Source organism: Asterias rubens, chromosome 13 (assembly GCF_902459465.1).
Source record: "Asterias rubens chromosome 13, eAstRub1.3, whole genome shotgun sequence".
In the NCBI taxonomy this organism is placed as follows: domain Eukaryota; kingdom Metazoa; phylum Echinodermata; class Asteroidea; order Forcipulatida; family Asteriidae; genus Asterias; species Asterias rubens.
The window spans coordinates 2956693-2972985 of NC_047074.1; the positions used below are offsets into that span (position 1 = coordinate 2956693).

At 39.4% G+C, this 16293-nt stretch overlaps 1 protein-coding gene across 1 annotated transcript; it reads left to right on the top strand.

Annotated features, from left to right (window-relative positions):
* The first annotated feature begins 408 nt into the window (after nt 1–408).
* On the top strand, nt 409–12250 carry LOC117298911 (thymus-specific serine protease-like). Its single transcript, XM_033782289.1, has 10 exons — nt 409–628; nt 1498–1679; nt 2572–2708; nt 3591–3686; nt 4939–5080; nt 7119–7233; nt 7734–7935; nt 9034–9127; nt 10566–10774; nt 11917–12250. The coding sequence occupies exons 1-10, from the start codon at nt 413–415 to the stop codon at nt 12021–12023; spliced, it is 1500 nt and encodes a 499-aa protein (XP_033638180.1). The 5' UTR covers nt 409–412; the 3' UTR covers nt 12024–12250.
* Nucleotides 12251–16293: the final 4043 nt, after the last annotated feature.

The window sequence follows — 16293 nt, forward strand, 5'->3', positions numbered from 1 at the left end:
TCTTAATGAAGCAGATAAAAATAATCATAGATCATAGATCATATCAATGCTCTCGCACAGCTCAAAGGAGTTTTCAATGGCTGTTCCTCGGTCGGGGGGCACCGCCACGGTCACGGTGGTGGGCCCGGCGCCCCACAACAATGGCATAAACGTAGACCTACAATGGGTGAGTCGATAAAACAAAATGTTCAGTTGTTTATGTTTGTGAATAAATTTGGGTAGGGCCGAGGCTTAATAATATAATAAGCAGTGCAACACAAACTTGTTAACCAAAATGAAGTAGCGCCCTCTATAATTATTATTAGCTCCACCTTCCCCAATTATACTGTTCACCATAAAACAGTCGTTGAAATCGGTATAAGCTATCACATGATCCAAGTCACCTGACCAAACCCAAACCAACAAACCACACATGATCGCAATGGCTGCCGTTCTTAGGTTAGTGTTCCTGTTTCTTCTATGTTGCGTTGGGTTGACGCGGTCTTTGCCGCGATTCCTCCATGGTAGGCCCCGTGGTGGAATGGTTGGAGCTCCCCGGAGACAGACGGACGGTCCGCTCCCTCCTGACCAGTGGCTGGAACAGAAGTTAGACCATTTCAATGATGCGGATCTCAGAACATGGAAACAGGTACGATGGCGTCGGCGGAATGAATGTAGTTCAACACACACACAGCTAATTTGTTGTCATACAGTCACAATTCAGTGTGCATTGGATCAGTTGCTATTCCTTTCCGGAATCGCTTGCTTTACATCTTGCATGTTGGGTTTTATACACGGGTCGTGTGCAGCAGGACGTACAAATTGAAATAATAAATATTTTTTTTTTTGTAAAACTACTTTGCTGGTGTACTCCTACTTAGTATTAAGAGTCCTAGTCTTAGACCTATTTCGGTATCGTCCGCTATCGTTCCCGTCTCCCGTAACCTCATAGGAGTACATCTCTCCCATAATAACGATGATGGTTCAATCATGGTTCAATGAATTTTGGAATCGTAAATCTCTCTTCTTTTTTCCTTCGTCTTTTTTCTCGCCAAAATTAGGCTCTATGTGTCCTTTGAACTATCATTGTCCGCGGGGCAACAGAAAATCAACTCAGCAATCTCAAAATATGTAAAAAATGTTCAATTCTTGCAACTTCTCCGGTTTACCACTACACTACAAGTGCTGATTGTCCCCGAACTCTGCCGAACGCATCGCGAAGTCACGACTCGTGACGAGCGTGCACATATTATTTTTTTCCCCTGACAAACGTTGAGAATTATCTGCACACAGTCGTCCTAGAAAGAAAAAACACCCGATCTGTGCTTTGTGTACAAAACATATGGACACTCGTCTGGGACCCCTTCTGCTGGTATGAAAGACAGTTCTCTAAGAACAAACTCTACCTGACAAGTACTATACACGCATGCGGTGTTACCGCAAACCAAATTAATGCCGATACCTCACCATGCAACGCCTCAAATGCTATAATAAATAAACACTCTTTCCTCTTTCCAGCGCTACTTTGTGAATGATACCTTCTACAAACCAGGCGGTCCCGTGTTTCTGATGATCGGTGGAGAAGGGACGGCCAACCCTATCTGGATGGTTGAGGGAACATGGATTGTTATGGCCCAACGATTAGGGGCTCTGTGTTTAATGCTTGAGCATCGCTTCTATGGAGAGAGCCATCCAACTCCGTAAGTGAAGTAATTTTCCTTCAGATCCGAATGCAATATTCCTTTCAAATGACTCATTTTTTGAAAGCCCTAGTTTGCCCCTTTAAGATGCAACACAGCATCGGTTGGCACTGGACACCTTTGGTAAATGACAAAGATCAGTCTTCTCACATGGTGTGGGCCTATCTGAACATATGCATAAAATAACAAACCTGTACAAATTTGAACTCAATTGGTCGTCGAAATTGCGAGAGAATAATGGAAGAAAAAACACCCTTGTCGCACAAGATGTGTGCTTTCAGATGCTCGATTCGAGAACTCAGCTCAATTCAACTCGATTCAAATATTTTAGTGAGAAATTACTTCTTTCTCAAAAACTACGTTACTTCAGAGGGAGCAGTTTCTCACAATGTTTTATATCAACAGCTTGTCCTGAACTCGAGATAGGATTAAAGGCAGAGGACACTATTGGTAATTGTCAAAGACTAGCTTTCACAGTTGGTGTATCTCAACATATGCATAAAATAACAAACCTGTGAAAAATTGAGCTCAATCGGTCATCAAAGTTGTGAGATAATAATGAAAGAAGAAAACACCCTTGTCACACGAAGTTGTGTGCGTTAAGATGGTTGATTTCGAGACCTCAAGTTCTAAATCTGAGGTCTGGAAATCAAATTTGTGGAAAATTACTTCTTTCTCAAAAACTATGCCACTTCAGAGGGAGCCGTTTCTCACAATGTTTTATACCATTAACCTCTCCCCATTACTCGTCACCAAGAAAGGTTTTATGCTTATAATTATTTTGAGTAATTATGGGTCAAAGGCTGATTTCCATTTTGGATGCAAACTTAGAATATTGCATTGAATATCATTTTTGTTGGTACATCAACCTTTTTATTTTGCCACTGTGTAGGGATTTATCTGTTGAAAATCTGAGCTTCTTGAACAGCGAGCAGGCCCTGGCAGATCTAGCCCATTTTAGACAATTCATGGCAATGAAGATGAACCTCACAACTAACAAGTGTATTTCGTTTGGCGGCTCATATCCAGGTAAATACAGCTCGGTCATGACAAATACAGAATTTGAATGTAGCAGTTGCCCATATGCCAAATGCGAGTAAAACCAGTGGGCGACAAGTGAAAAACATTTAGATTTTTGCTTATGGACTAGTGAAACATCTTGTGATCTACATGTACTTAAAGGTCATATATGACAACCTGATTGACCTGTTTGACCTGACTGAACTGACTGACCTGACCAACCTGAATGACCTGATGGAACTAACCTGATTGACCTGACTAATCGGGCCAACTTGACTGACCTGAATGACCTGACTGACCTGTTTAGACTTACCAACCTGACCACATTACAGATGTGACTGCCAGACTAACCTGACTGACATGACCATAAGACCTAACTGATTTGATGGAACTGACCTGATTGACCTGACTAATCGGGCCAACCTGACCGACCTGACCACCTGACTGACCTCTTAAGACTTACCAACCTGACTAATCTGCCCAACCTGACCACATTACAGATGTGACTGCCAGACTAACCTGACTGTTATGACCGTAAGACCTGACCGATTTGACGGAACTGACCTGATTGACCTGACTAATCTGACCAACCTGCTCGACCAGACTGACCTGACTGACCTGATACTCACTGACCTGACTGACCTGACCATCCTGACTGACCTGACAGAACTGACCAGACTGACTGACTGACCGTCTTGATGGAACTGACTGTACTGGCTGATTTAAGGTTTGATAAGATTCATTGACTTCTTTGGGAGATTCACAAGTCTAAATTCTCTGTTGATTTGGTAGTTTTGGTAGAACCTTTCAAATGCAAAGATATGGTTTACTTTTTTGGACTGGAAAAGAAATAAGTATTGTAAACCCTGTTTGTTTGTCTCGTGATAACAGGCTCTCTGTCTGCGTGGTATCGTCTGAAATATCCTCATCTTGTTGATGGAGCTGTTGCTACCAGCGCACCAGTACTGGCTCAGCTAGACTTCACAGGTAAATCACATTAATCTGACATTGACTTTACACGCTATAACAATATTCATTGTAGAGATTTAAATAACTTTCTTTTAATTTTGGTATTTGTTTCCTGTCTTCAACCAAACATAGAGACTGGCTTCGAACCCAGCATAGAATTGGTTTTAAAATTAAAATGCGTAAAATTACACTGGGAAAAACACAACACTGCAAAATTTGAGGGGGAATTTATTCTGACCAAGTGCTTGAATAAATTTATTAAGTCAGGCCTGTGAGGTATTTCAAGCCGGGACAATATCTGAGCCCAGGGGTGAATTTCTCAAAAGAGTTAAGACTATGTCTCAAGGAGTAGCCTTAAGTTTTGTATATAATATCGATAATATCGAAGTCTTATAAAGCGCACGTATCTACCAAACAAGGTACTCAAGGCGCTGAGTATATACAAACTTTTAGAAAGATAGGTTATTGCAGTGATGATTTCTGAGACCCAATTATTTAGCACCTTATAAGGGTTTACTAGGTGCTACGGCGCATTAAGCAGCCACAACCAGGAACACCGGGGCGAACCCCTTAAGTGCACTGGGTTCTTTTACATGCGTTACACAACACATGGGACCAACGGCTTTACGTCCCATCCGAAGGACGAAGCAATGGTTAAGTGTCTTGCTCAAGGACACAGTGTCACGGCTGGGGATTCGAACCCACACTCTGCTGATCAGAAACACCAGAGTTTGAATTCGGTGCTCTTAACCGCTCGGCCACGACACTTCCACATTATATCACTAGTTAGTCCTAACTAGTTGTGAAATTGACCCCTGATACTGGCTACTTATCTGGAAGTTTTGAACACATTTTGACTTGGTTTTTAATCAAAACCTTCATTGGCATGTTTTATGTTATATTCATTTTAAAGGGTCTTTGTAACTTTTGTAGGGCAAAAAACACAATGTCCACAGATTTACACTAAACTTACACAGTTTGAAGATAATGATAGTAGAAAGCTTCCCTGAAAATACTATGTGCTGAGGTGGCTGTAGTTTTGGGGAAATGAGTAAAACAATGTCATGAAATAATTTTCGTCTCATGAGACGAAAATTATTTCAATCATTTACAAACGTATTTCATGACATTGTTTTACTCATTTCTCAAAAACTACAGCACCTCAGTAAGTAAGATTTGAAGGGAAACTTTCCACTATCATTATCATCAAACCCTGTAAGTTTAATGTAAATCTATGGACATTTTGAAAAAGTATCCAAATCCTTTAAAGGTTACGTATCAGTGGTCCGTGATTCACTGGCAACGACCCAACATGGCAGCGAGTGTAACAAGAACATACAGCTTGCTACAGCTCAAGTAGAGCAGTTTCTAATGCACATGGTTGGATGGTCTGTCATCTCCAAGTCATTTAAGTAAGCGAGCCTCTTCCCTTGTTCTTTGTTTTAGTTTAGGTTTATTTATATCTTGCTTTTTTTCATGATGGGAAAGCTCTTTTCGGAGTTAAGCCACAAAAACTTATCAGTAATAGGCCTATATGCTTCGTTTTTGAATGGGCAAGGGCACCAAGACATTTTCTTACTGGTATAGGGCACCCTGTGAGGACATTTTAAATTTCTACTGTAGCATTTCAAAGGCACCAAGGTAATGAACAGGGGGGATGAAGGCAATTCGTTGCCTCCGTAAAATAGCAGGTCTGAAGTATTTTTCAGTGAGCAAGCTTGTTAACATTGAATTATTGAACTGGTTTAATACTATGTAAACTTGAGTACATGACCATCCTTCAACCAATAGGGTTGCTGTCTATGGTACTTATGAATATTCAGTACATGACCATCCTTCAACCAATAGGGTTGCTGTCTAGGGTACTTATGAATATTCAGTACATGACCACCCTTCAACCAATAGGGTTGCTGTCTAGTGTATTTATGAATATTCAGTACATGACCATCCTTCAACCAATAGGGTTGCTGTCTAGGGTATTTATGAATATTCAGTACATGACCATCCTTCAACCAATTGGGTTGCTGTCTAGGGTACTTATGAATATTCAATTCATGACCATTCTTCAACCAAGACAGTGCTAGGGTATTTATGATTATTCAGTACATGACCATTCTTCAACCAATAGGGTTGCTGTCTAGGGTATTTATGATTATTCAGTACATGACCATTCTTCAACCAATAGGGTTGCTGTCTAGGGTATTTATGAATATTCAGTACATGACCATCCTTCAACCAATAGGGTTGCTGTCTAGGGTATTTATGAATATTCAGTACATGACCATCCTTCAACCAATAGGTTTGCTGTCTAGGGTATTTATGAATATTCAGTACATGACCATCCTTCAACCAATAGGTTTGCTGTCTAGGGTATTTATGAATATTCAGTACATGACCATCCTTCAACCAATAGGGTTGCTGTCTAGGGTACTTATGAATATTCAGTACATGACCATCCTTCAACCAATAGGGTTGCTGTCTAGGGTATTTATGAATATTCAGTACATGACCATCCTTCAACCAATAGGGTTGCTGTCTAGGGTACTTATGAATATTCAGTACATGACCATCCTTCAACCAATAGGGTTGCTGTCTAGGGTATTTATGAATATTCAGTACATGACCACCCTTCAACCAATAGGGTTGCTGTCTAGGGTACTTATGAATATTCAGTACATGACCACCCTTCAACCAATAGGGTTGCTGTCTAGTGTATTTATGAATATTCAGTACATGACCACCCTTCAACCAATAGGGTTGCTGTCTAGTGTATTTATGAATATTCAGTACATGACCACCCTTCAACCAATAGGGTTGCTGTCTAGGGTATTTATGAATATTCAGTACATGACCATCCTTCAACCAATAGGGTTGCTGTCTAGGGTATTTATGAATATTCAGTACTTGACCACCCTTCAACCAGTAGGGTTGCTGTCTAGGGTACTTATGAATATTCAGTACATGACCATCCTTCAACCAATAGGGTTGCTGTCTAGGGTATTTATGAATATTCAGTACATGACCACCCTTCAACCAATAGGGTTGCTGTCTAGGGTACTTATGAATATTCAGTAAATGACCACCCTTCAACCAATAGGGTTGCTGTCTAGGGTATTTATGAATATTCAGTACATGACCACCCTTCAACCAATAGGGTTGCTATCTAGTGTATTTATGAATATTCAGTACATGACCATCCTTCAACCAATAGGGTTGCTGTCTAGGGTATTTATGAATATTTAGTACATGACCATCCTTCAACCAATAGGGTTGCTGTCTAGGGTATTTATGAATATTCAGTACATGACCACCCTTCAACCAATAGGGTTGCTGTCTAGTGTATTTATGAATATTCAGTACATGACCACCCTTCAACCATTAGGGTTGCTGTCTAGGATATTTATGAATATTCGATAAGCATAACTGTGTTTATACTTTTTTTATTTGCAGACTTTGTAACCCGTTAAATGGATCCAATCCGAACGATGTTTCCAATTTCTTTGAGTCCATTGCTGGGAATTTCTTCGGTGTGGTGCAGTACAACAAAGATAATCGTAAATTTGAGGTAGGCATAATATCCATTTCCCCCCATCCCCCAACCACTGGACTTGTTTGGTAATTATTCAAAATATATATAAAAATTAAAACTTACTTGGTGACAAGCAAAAGAGAGCAACTGTTGATAGTATAAAACATTGTGAGAAATGGCTCCCTCTGAAGTAATGTAGTTTTTGGAGAAAAGGGTAATTTATGCCTCGAAAATAAAAAAAAATCCAGGCCTGAAGCCTTTTGTAGGCATCGAAAATCATGTAAATTTGTGTAACAAGGGTTTTTTCTTTCTTTTTTTCCTTGCAACTTCATTCACCGTTTGAGCAAAAATTTCACAATTTTGTTATCTGGAGGTTGCTAAACATAAGCTTGCCCTGAACAATTTGACGTAACATTTAATGACTTATCCACAAGTCTAAGACAACCTGTGCAGTTATAGATGGTTTCAAATGGTGGGCCAACTCACTTGAAAATGTGCACCAATAGTGAGAGGGTTAATTTTTGTTTGTCTTACAGGGAGCTATTGGCACAGATATTACTATTGACACTTTGTGTGACATCATGGTAAATGCGTCCATCGGTAAAGAAATTGACCGCTATGCTGCGGTTAATTCACTTCTCTTGAAGACGTACGGAGAGAAATGCCTGGATGTCTCATACGACACTATGATCAAAGATATGAGGGAGATATCTTGGAAAAGCTCAGCTTCGGAAGGAGGTAAGCTCTTTGGAATCTTGTACCTGTTCATAGGCCTTTTTCAAAACCACAGCTTTGGCTTTGGATTTGGCTCAGGCTAGCGGTTGTTTTGCACTTGCTTTGCCTACATGCTTGGGACGGAGACCGAAGCCGAACTCAAAGCCGAAGTTGTGATTTCGAAAAGGGCCATTGGGTGTCTCGGCTGAGTGGTCAAGCGCACTGGACTTGTACTCTGGTGTTTCTGATCAGTAGAATGTGAATTTGAGTTCGAGTCATGGCACTCAATAATAGAAGTAATAATAGACCTTATGCATTGACGTCATCCAGCGGCCATCTTAGTGGAAAAACGGTGACGAAACAATCGAAATGCACAGATTTGTACGCGCGGCGCACAGGATTAGCCAATGAACAACCTCCTTTTGACCTCTAGGTGAGGGCGTCCTACTGAAATGACGTCATGTGCATAAGGTCTATAATAATAAGTAGCTCTCACTGGCATGTTGTGGCCGAGCAGATATGAGCACCGGACTAAAGTTCTGGTGTTTTTGTTCATTAGAGTGTGGGTTTGAGTCCCGGTTGTGACACCTGTGTCCTTAAACAAGACACTTAAATGCTCTACCTTCGGACGGATTGAAAGCCGCTGGTCTTGTGTGTTGTGTAATGCACATAAATGAACATAACAATGCACTCATCGTAAAGAGAAGAGGTCGCTTCCGGTGATCCTGGCTTGATTGGCATCATAGCGCCACAGCGCCTTGTAAACCATTACATGGTGCTACATGTATGTATAAGGAATATGTCTCATACTCCACAATACCTTGCATGAAAATACTTGAGCGTCACTGAGTGACGAATATGAGCGATATTGACCCAATTCACCTGACGGTCATCATTGATAATCTTGGTTGCGCCTTACTGGTGGGCAATGTCACTGTGCGTTATTTAGTGAAGTGTGCATTTTAGGCGACGCGGCGTTCACTTGTAAACCTAATTGCCAACCAAAATGGTGAGCAAGGCACAGTCGCCACTTTTGACGTGCGTGCAAGGGGTCAAAACATGTAAGAATCCATAAACATTATTATTAATATTGTTTCAAAATCTTGTTTTGTTTTTTAATAGGTCGACAGTGGGTGTATCAAACATGTACAGAGTTTGGATTCTTCCAGACGTCAGATGGCAAAGATCAACCTTTTGGGCAACACTTCCCCCTAAGGTAATGCAGTTTGTGATAGGAGTAATTATTAATATAAATAATAATAGAGAAACTAAATAATTTAAGAAAACTTAAAGACACTTGACACTATTGGTAAAGGTCATAGACCAGTCTTCTCACTTGGTGTATCTCAACATACGCATGAAATAAACCTGTGAAAATTTGAGCTTGATTGGTCGTTGGAGTTGCGGATACCTATGAAAGGAAAAACACCCTTGTCACACGAAGTTGTGTGCTTTCAGATGCTTGATTTCGAGACCTCAAACTCTAAATTGGAGGTCTCAAAATCAAATTCATGTAAAACTACTTCTTTCTCGAAAAACTACTGTTTTTTACTATCAACAGCTCCCCATTACTCATTACGAAGTGAAGTTTTATGCTAATAATTATTTTGAGTAATTACCAATAAAGTCCACTGCCTTAAAAGCCATTGGACCCTTTCGGTACAAAAGAAAAAAAAGTTCACAGATTTACAAATAACTTACAGGGTTTACAGAAGGCAGTGGTGAAAGACTTCTCTTGAAACATTATTCCATGAAATGCTTTACTTTTTAAGAAAACAGTAAAACAATTTCAATTCTCGATAACGAGAATTACGGATTTATTTTAAACACATGTCATGACACGGCGAAACGCGCGGATACAAGGGTGGGTTTTCCCGTTATTTTCTCCCCACTCCGATGACCGATTGAGCCTTAATTTTCACAGGTTTGTTATTTGAAGTTGTGATACTCGAAGTGTGGGCTTTGGACAATACTGTTTACCGAAAGGGTCCAATGGCTTTAATATTGCGCTAGTATCTGCCTAACAAAGGTGCTCATGGCCCTTGAGGGGGGAAAAACAAATTACGACTGTTGACTGTATGAGAATGCGTATTTGAACAGGACTTTAAGTTCCCATTGAATGTTGTATGGATGAAGACGATTTAACAGTTAAGGGAGTTGGTTCCACACTGGGGCTGATGCTGCAGAAAATGACCTGTTGCCCCGAAGAGTAGAAGTACTGTAGTCGATTTCACCAAACTCTTCCTAGCTTAGGATTAATCTTAGGACTTTGGATGAGTTCCAGCCTTACACTGTAACATGTGTACCTTAAGATTAATCCTAAGTTAGGATTAGTTACTTGTCCTGACTCGATATAGGATGAATCCTAGCACGTGAAATCGGCTGCTAGGCTGATGAAGCATCATGAGCTCCTTCAAAAGGATACTGGCAGAGTTTTATCCTGCCCCCTCCAAAACAAATCACTGTCTTATGTTGATTGAAACCCCCTCTAGGGTGTTTTTTTGTAGCCCATACCAAGAGTGGCTTTTAGCTTTATGTGGCGAGCTTGTATAACCCCCACCCCCTGCTTGAAAAATTCAATAACCGCCAAAACACCTAGACATGATATTTGACTTGCTTTTTATTAAACTTGTTTATCCTTTTCTGTTGATTAGTTATTCTCTGCAGATGTGCTCAGACATCTACGGCAAGCAGTTCAATAAGTCAACACTATCCCAGGGTATCGCTCGTACAAACACCAACTACGGCGGTATGGGCATCCGAGCAACCAAGGTGATCTTTCCTAACGGCTCTATAGACCCCTGGCATTATCTCGGCATTACGAAAGACATCTCGGATGAGGAGCAAGCAGTCTACATACATGGTAAGAATTTTGTGTCGCAGCGTAGTAATATACAAATATAACATGGTTTGAGGGTGACTAGTCGATATTAGCTCCCCGAGGTATTGGAAGTTGACAAACTAAATGCACATAATAAGTTTGTTCATGTGTTGGATGTCGCTTAGAGAGCGCTGTTCGTGCGTGTATATTATACAAAACGGTGCCATGATCAATATCGCCCGGGGATGACGTCGCGCAATGACAAGTAGAATAGCTCCCGGGGAACTATTACTTGTCATGCGCATTTACCACTTGTGTGAATTCTCACGTGCGCTCTTGGTAGTTAGCAAAATTAACACCTGGCACGTGATGATGAATGGACCAATGAGAACGAGGACGAGGTCTTTAAAGAGGACAGAGAGTCCTAGGACTAAAGCTAAATTAGGCTACCTTTGTGAAATTGTCCCCTGGTCATTTGGTCAATACATTCCGTAATCTTTCTCAGCTACAGGCCTGAGCTTCTGTGATTCTCCAGTGTTTTTTTCATAGACAATATCAACCTCTACCCTCGCAGGTACCAATTTATACCCCTGGGTGAAGAGAAGCAATTATAGTAAAGTATCTTGCTCAAGGACACATGTGTCACGAACGTTCTTTGAACCCACACTCCGATGACTTTTCAGCCCCAATGGCAACTTTAGTCGACTGAAAACAATGTTGAGGTCATTACCAAAGTATAACACTACCTTAAAAGCATTGGACGCTAGTATTGGTAGTTGTCAAAGACTAGCCTTCACAGTTGGTGTATCTCAACATATGCATAAAATAACTAACCTGTGAAAATTTGAGCTCAATCGGTCATCAAAGTTGCGAGATTTTGAGACCTCGAGTTCTAAATCCGAGGTCTCGAAATCAAATTCGTGGAAAATTACTTCTTTCTCGAAAACTATGGCACTTCAGAGGGAGCCGTTTCTCACAATGTTTTATACCACCAACCTCTCCCCATTACTCGTCACCAAAAAAGGTTTTATGCTAATAATTACTTTGAGTAATTACCAATAGTGTCCACTACCTGTAGTATCAAGCAGAGTGATGACCTTTTCATGAGTGAAATACTTGAAGGGACTAAATGGAGGATTTTTTTTTCAACTGTTCGTTGTTTTGGTTTGTTTTGTTTCCATCAGGTACTGCTCATTGTGCGAACATGTATCCAAAGCTTCCATCAGACCCGCCCGAGCTCGTACAGGCCAGGGATACCATCTTCAAGACGGTAGAGGAGTGGATCCAATAAGACACTGATGAACTATAAGAAGTTTTGTATCCCTTGCACTGGTATCACTTTACGCTACTGTCTACTCACAGTCGGCCATTTTGGGAGTCAAATTACATGTAGAGGACTAGAGGTATGGTGTCATTATGTGAAACTTCCCCAACATGGAAAATGCCTGGGCCCAATTTCCTGGAGCTGTTTAAGCAGACAATATTGCTTGACAATTTTCTTCTAAGCAGAAACGAGCATGGTACCAGTCACAAATTGTACATGTGACATGGTAGTTTGGCTGGTAACCTTATTCTGGTGTTGTGCTTAGCTTCTTTTTTGTGCTTAAGCAGCTCTATGAAACTGGGCCTGTGTGACTTGAGTCTCTCGACTGAGTGATTTTGCACCGTTTCACAGTTGATCCCTCAAATGTAATAGTTTACTGTACAATACATTTGCACTCGCACCCACACAGGGCACTTTTGTCATTCGTAAAGGAATAATATTTCAAAGGGCACCAAAGCAATGTTCAAGGACAATTATGGGCCAGTAGCTTCTAAAGCTGTATGATCTGGCATGTGTAGACTAGGAGCATGGCAAGGGTTACACTAGGTTTTCACCACATGTGTTAGTCAGAAGGTTGTCTCTGTGTCTTTTGGACACTCTGTTTTAAATTTGGACACTTTGTTTTAAGCGTCATTTACATGTACATGTAAATGTGTTGTGAGTAAACAATTTGGATACCCGGTTTTTGAAATTTCCAGCAAATTTTGAAATCCTTTTTAACCAAATCTTGGAAAAAAACCTTGGATTTCACTACAGGCAGACATGCAGTAGACTTCTTGTACAATATGTTTAGGACCTTCCTGTTCACGTTTGAATCATTTTAAGGCAGTGGACACTATTGGTAATTACTCATAATAATTATTAGCATAAAACCTTACCTGGTAACGAGTAATGGGGAGAGGTTGATGGTATAAAACATTGTGAGAAACGGCTCCCTCTGAAGTGAGGTACATGTAGTTTTCGAGAAAGAAGTAATTTTCCACGAATTTGATTTCGAGACCTCAGATTTAGAATTTGTGGCTCGAAATCAAGCATCTGAAAGCACACAACTTCGTGTGACAAGGGTGTTTTTTCTTTCATATTTATCTCGCAACTTCGACGACCGATTGAGCTCAAATTTTCACAGGTTTGTTATTTTAATATATGTTGAGATACACCAAGTGAAAAGACTGGTCTTTGACAATTATCAATAGTGTCCAGAGTCCTCAGTAAGTAATGTAGCAATGATTCATTCTTAGAGAATTTTTTTAATTATGCAGAGGAATTTGTGGGAATATCCAGTACTCTTGACGATTATTTTGTGTAAAAATATTTCCTTATTCGGGGAAGGACTTATGTTTAAAATGAATGTGACTTTAAAAGTTATAGTTTTCACGCTTTGTTAAGGTTTCCTGTCGATGATATAAATGAAAGTACTTAAAAAGTATGGTACGCAATAAGAGGGGTTGTGTAGCCTTTGAACTACACTTTTGAAATAAATCTTACAAATACTTATTTTTTGGGGTGACAATTGTTGTTTTTAATGTTTCTCTAGACAGTAACAACTTGACAATACTAATACAGGTAACTTACATCAGTTTTGAACTGAAGTTAATAGGCTTGTGCACATTTGCGAGCAAAGTGTGATAAGTACATGTACACAAACTAGCCTAAAATATGCACAGGGCCTTGTGTAAAATCACAAGGCTTATATGAACTTTTCGCTTCAAAAGGAACTTTTCGTTTGAAAAAATCACAAGGCTATATATAGCCTTATGAACTTTCCTATGAGCCTTTCTTTTCCTATAGCCTTGTGAACTTTCCTTTGAAAAAATCACAAGGCTATATATATAGCGTTATGAACTTTTCGTTGTGAACTTTTCGTTCGAAAAAATCACAAGGCTATATAGACTTATTGTTTTTTTGCTTAAAAATCACAAGGCTCACAAGGCTATATATAGCCTTGTGAACTTTTCCTTTTGAAAAAATCACAAGGCTATAGCCTTGTGAACCTTTCATTTGAAAAAATCACAAGGCTTATAATAGCCTTATGAACTGTTTGCTTGAAAAAATCATAAGGCTATATATAGCCTTATGAACGTTGCCAAAAAATATAGCTTTGTGAACTTTTCGAAAAAAATCATAGGGCTATATATAGCCTTGTGAACTTTTCGAAAAAATCATAAGGCTATAGCCTTGTGAACGTTGCCAAAAAATCATAAGGCTATAATAGCCTTGTGAACTTTTCGCAAAAATCATAAGGCTATAGCCTTGTGAACGTTGCCAAAAAATCATAAGGCCTTGTGAACGTTGCCAAAAAATCATAAGGCTATGACCTTGTGAACTTTTCGCAAAAATCATAAGGCTATAGCCTTGTGAACTTTTCGAAAAGTTCACAAGGCTATAGCCTTGTGAACTTTTCCAAAAAATCATAAGCCTTGTGAACTTTTCGAAAAAAATCATAAGGCCTTGTGAACTTTTCGGAAAAAAACATAAGGCCTTGTGAACTTTTCGAAAAAAATCATAAGGCTTGTGAACTTTTCGAAAAAAATCATAAGGCTATAGCCTTGTGAACGTTGGCAAAAAATCATAATGCTGTAGCCTTGTGAACTTTTCGAAAAAAATCATAAGGCCTTGTGAACGTTGCCAAAAAATCATAAGGCTATAGCCTTGTGAACTTTTCGAAAAAAATCATAAGGCTATAGCCTTGTGAACTTTTCGCAAAAATCATAAGGCTATAGCCTTGTGAACTTTTCGAAAAAATCATAAGGCTATAGCCTTGTGAACTTTTCGAAAAAAATCATAAGGCTATATAATAGCCTTGTGAACTTTTCGCAAAAATCATAAGGCTATAGCCTTGTGAACGTTGCCAAAAAATCATAAGGCTATAGCCTTGTGAACTTTTCGAAAAAAATCATAAGGCTATATATAGCCTTGTGAACGTTGCCAAAAAATCATAAGGCTATAGCCTTGTGAACGTTACCAAAAAATCCTAGCCTTGTGAACTTTTCGAAAAAAATCATAAGGCTATATAGCCTTGTGAACTTTTCGAAAAAAATCATAAGGCTATATATAGCCTTGTGAACGTTGCCAAAAAATCATAAGGCTATAGCCTTGTGAACTTTTCGAAAAAAATCATAAGGCTATATAGCCTTGTGAACTTTTCGCAAAAATCATATAGCCTTGTGAACGTTGCCAAAAAATCATAAGGCTATAGCCTTGTGAACTTTTCGAAAAAAATCATAAGGCCTTGTGAACGTTGCCAAAAAATCATAATGCTATAGCCTTGTGAACTTTTCGGAAAAAATCATCAGGCTTATAGCCTTGTGAACGTTGCCAAAAAATCATAAGGCTATAGCCTTGTGAACTTTTCGAAAAAATCATAAGGCTATAGCCTTGTGAACTTTTCGAAAAGTTCACAAGGCTATAGCCTTGTGAACGTTGCCAAAAAATCATAAGGCTATAGCCTTGTGAACGTTGCCAAAAAATCATAAGGCTACAGCCTTATGAACTTTTCGGAAAAAATCATAAGGCCTTGTGAACGTTGCCAAAAAATCATAATGCTATAGCCTTGTGAACTTTTCGGAAAAAATCATAAGGCCTTGTGAACGTTGCCAAAAAATCATAATGCTATAGCCTTGTGAACTTTTCGGAAAAAATCATAAGGCTTATAGCCTTGTGAACGTTGCCAAAAAATCATAAGGCTATAGCCTTGTGAACTTTTCCAAAAAATCATAAGGCTATAGCCTTGTGAACTTTTCGAAAAGTTCACAAGGCTATAGCCTTGTGAACGTTGCCAAAAAATCATAAGGCTATAGCCTTGTGAACGTTGCCAAAAATCATAAGGCCTTGTGAACTTTTCGAAAAGTTCACAAGGCGAACTTGTGAACGTTGCCAAAAAATCATTGTGAACGTTGCCAAAAAATCATTGTGAACTTTTCGAAAAAAATCATAAGGCTATTATAGCCTTGTGAACTTTTCGGAAAAAAACATAAGGCCTTGTGAACTTTTCGAAAAAAATCATAAGGCCTTGTGAACGTCGCCAAAAAATCATAAGGAACGTTGCCAAAAAATCATAAGGCTATAGCCTTGTGAACTTTTCGCAAAAATCATAAAAAATCATAAGGCTATAGCCTTGTGAACGTTGCCAAAAAATCATAAGGCTATAGCCTTGTGAACGTTACCAAAAAATCATAAGGCTATAGCCTTGTGAACGTTACCAAAAAATCCTAAGGCTATAGCCTTGTGAACTTTTCGA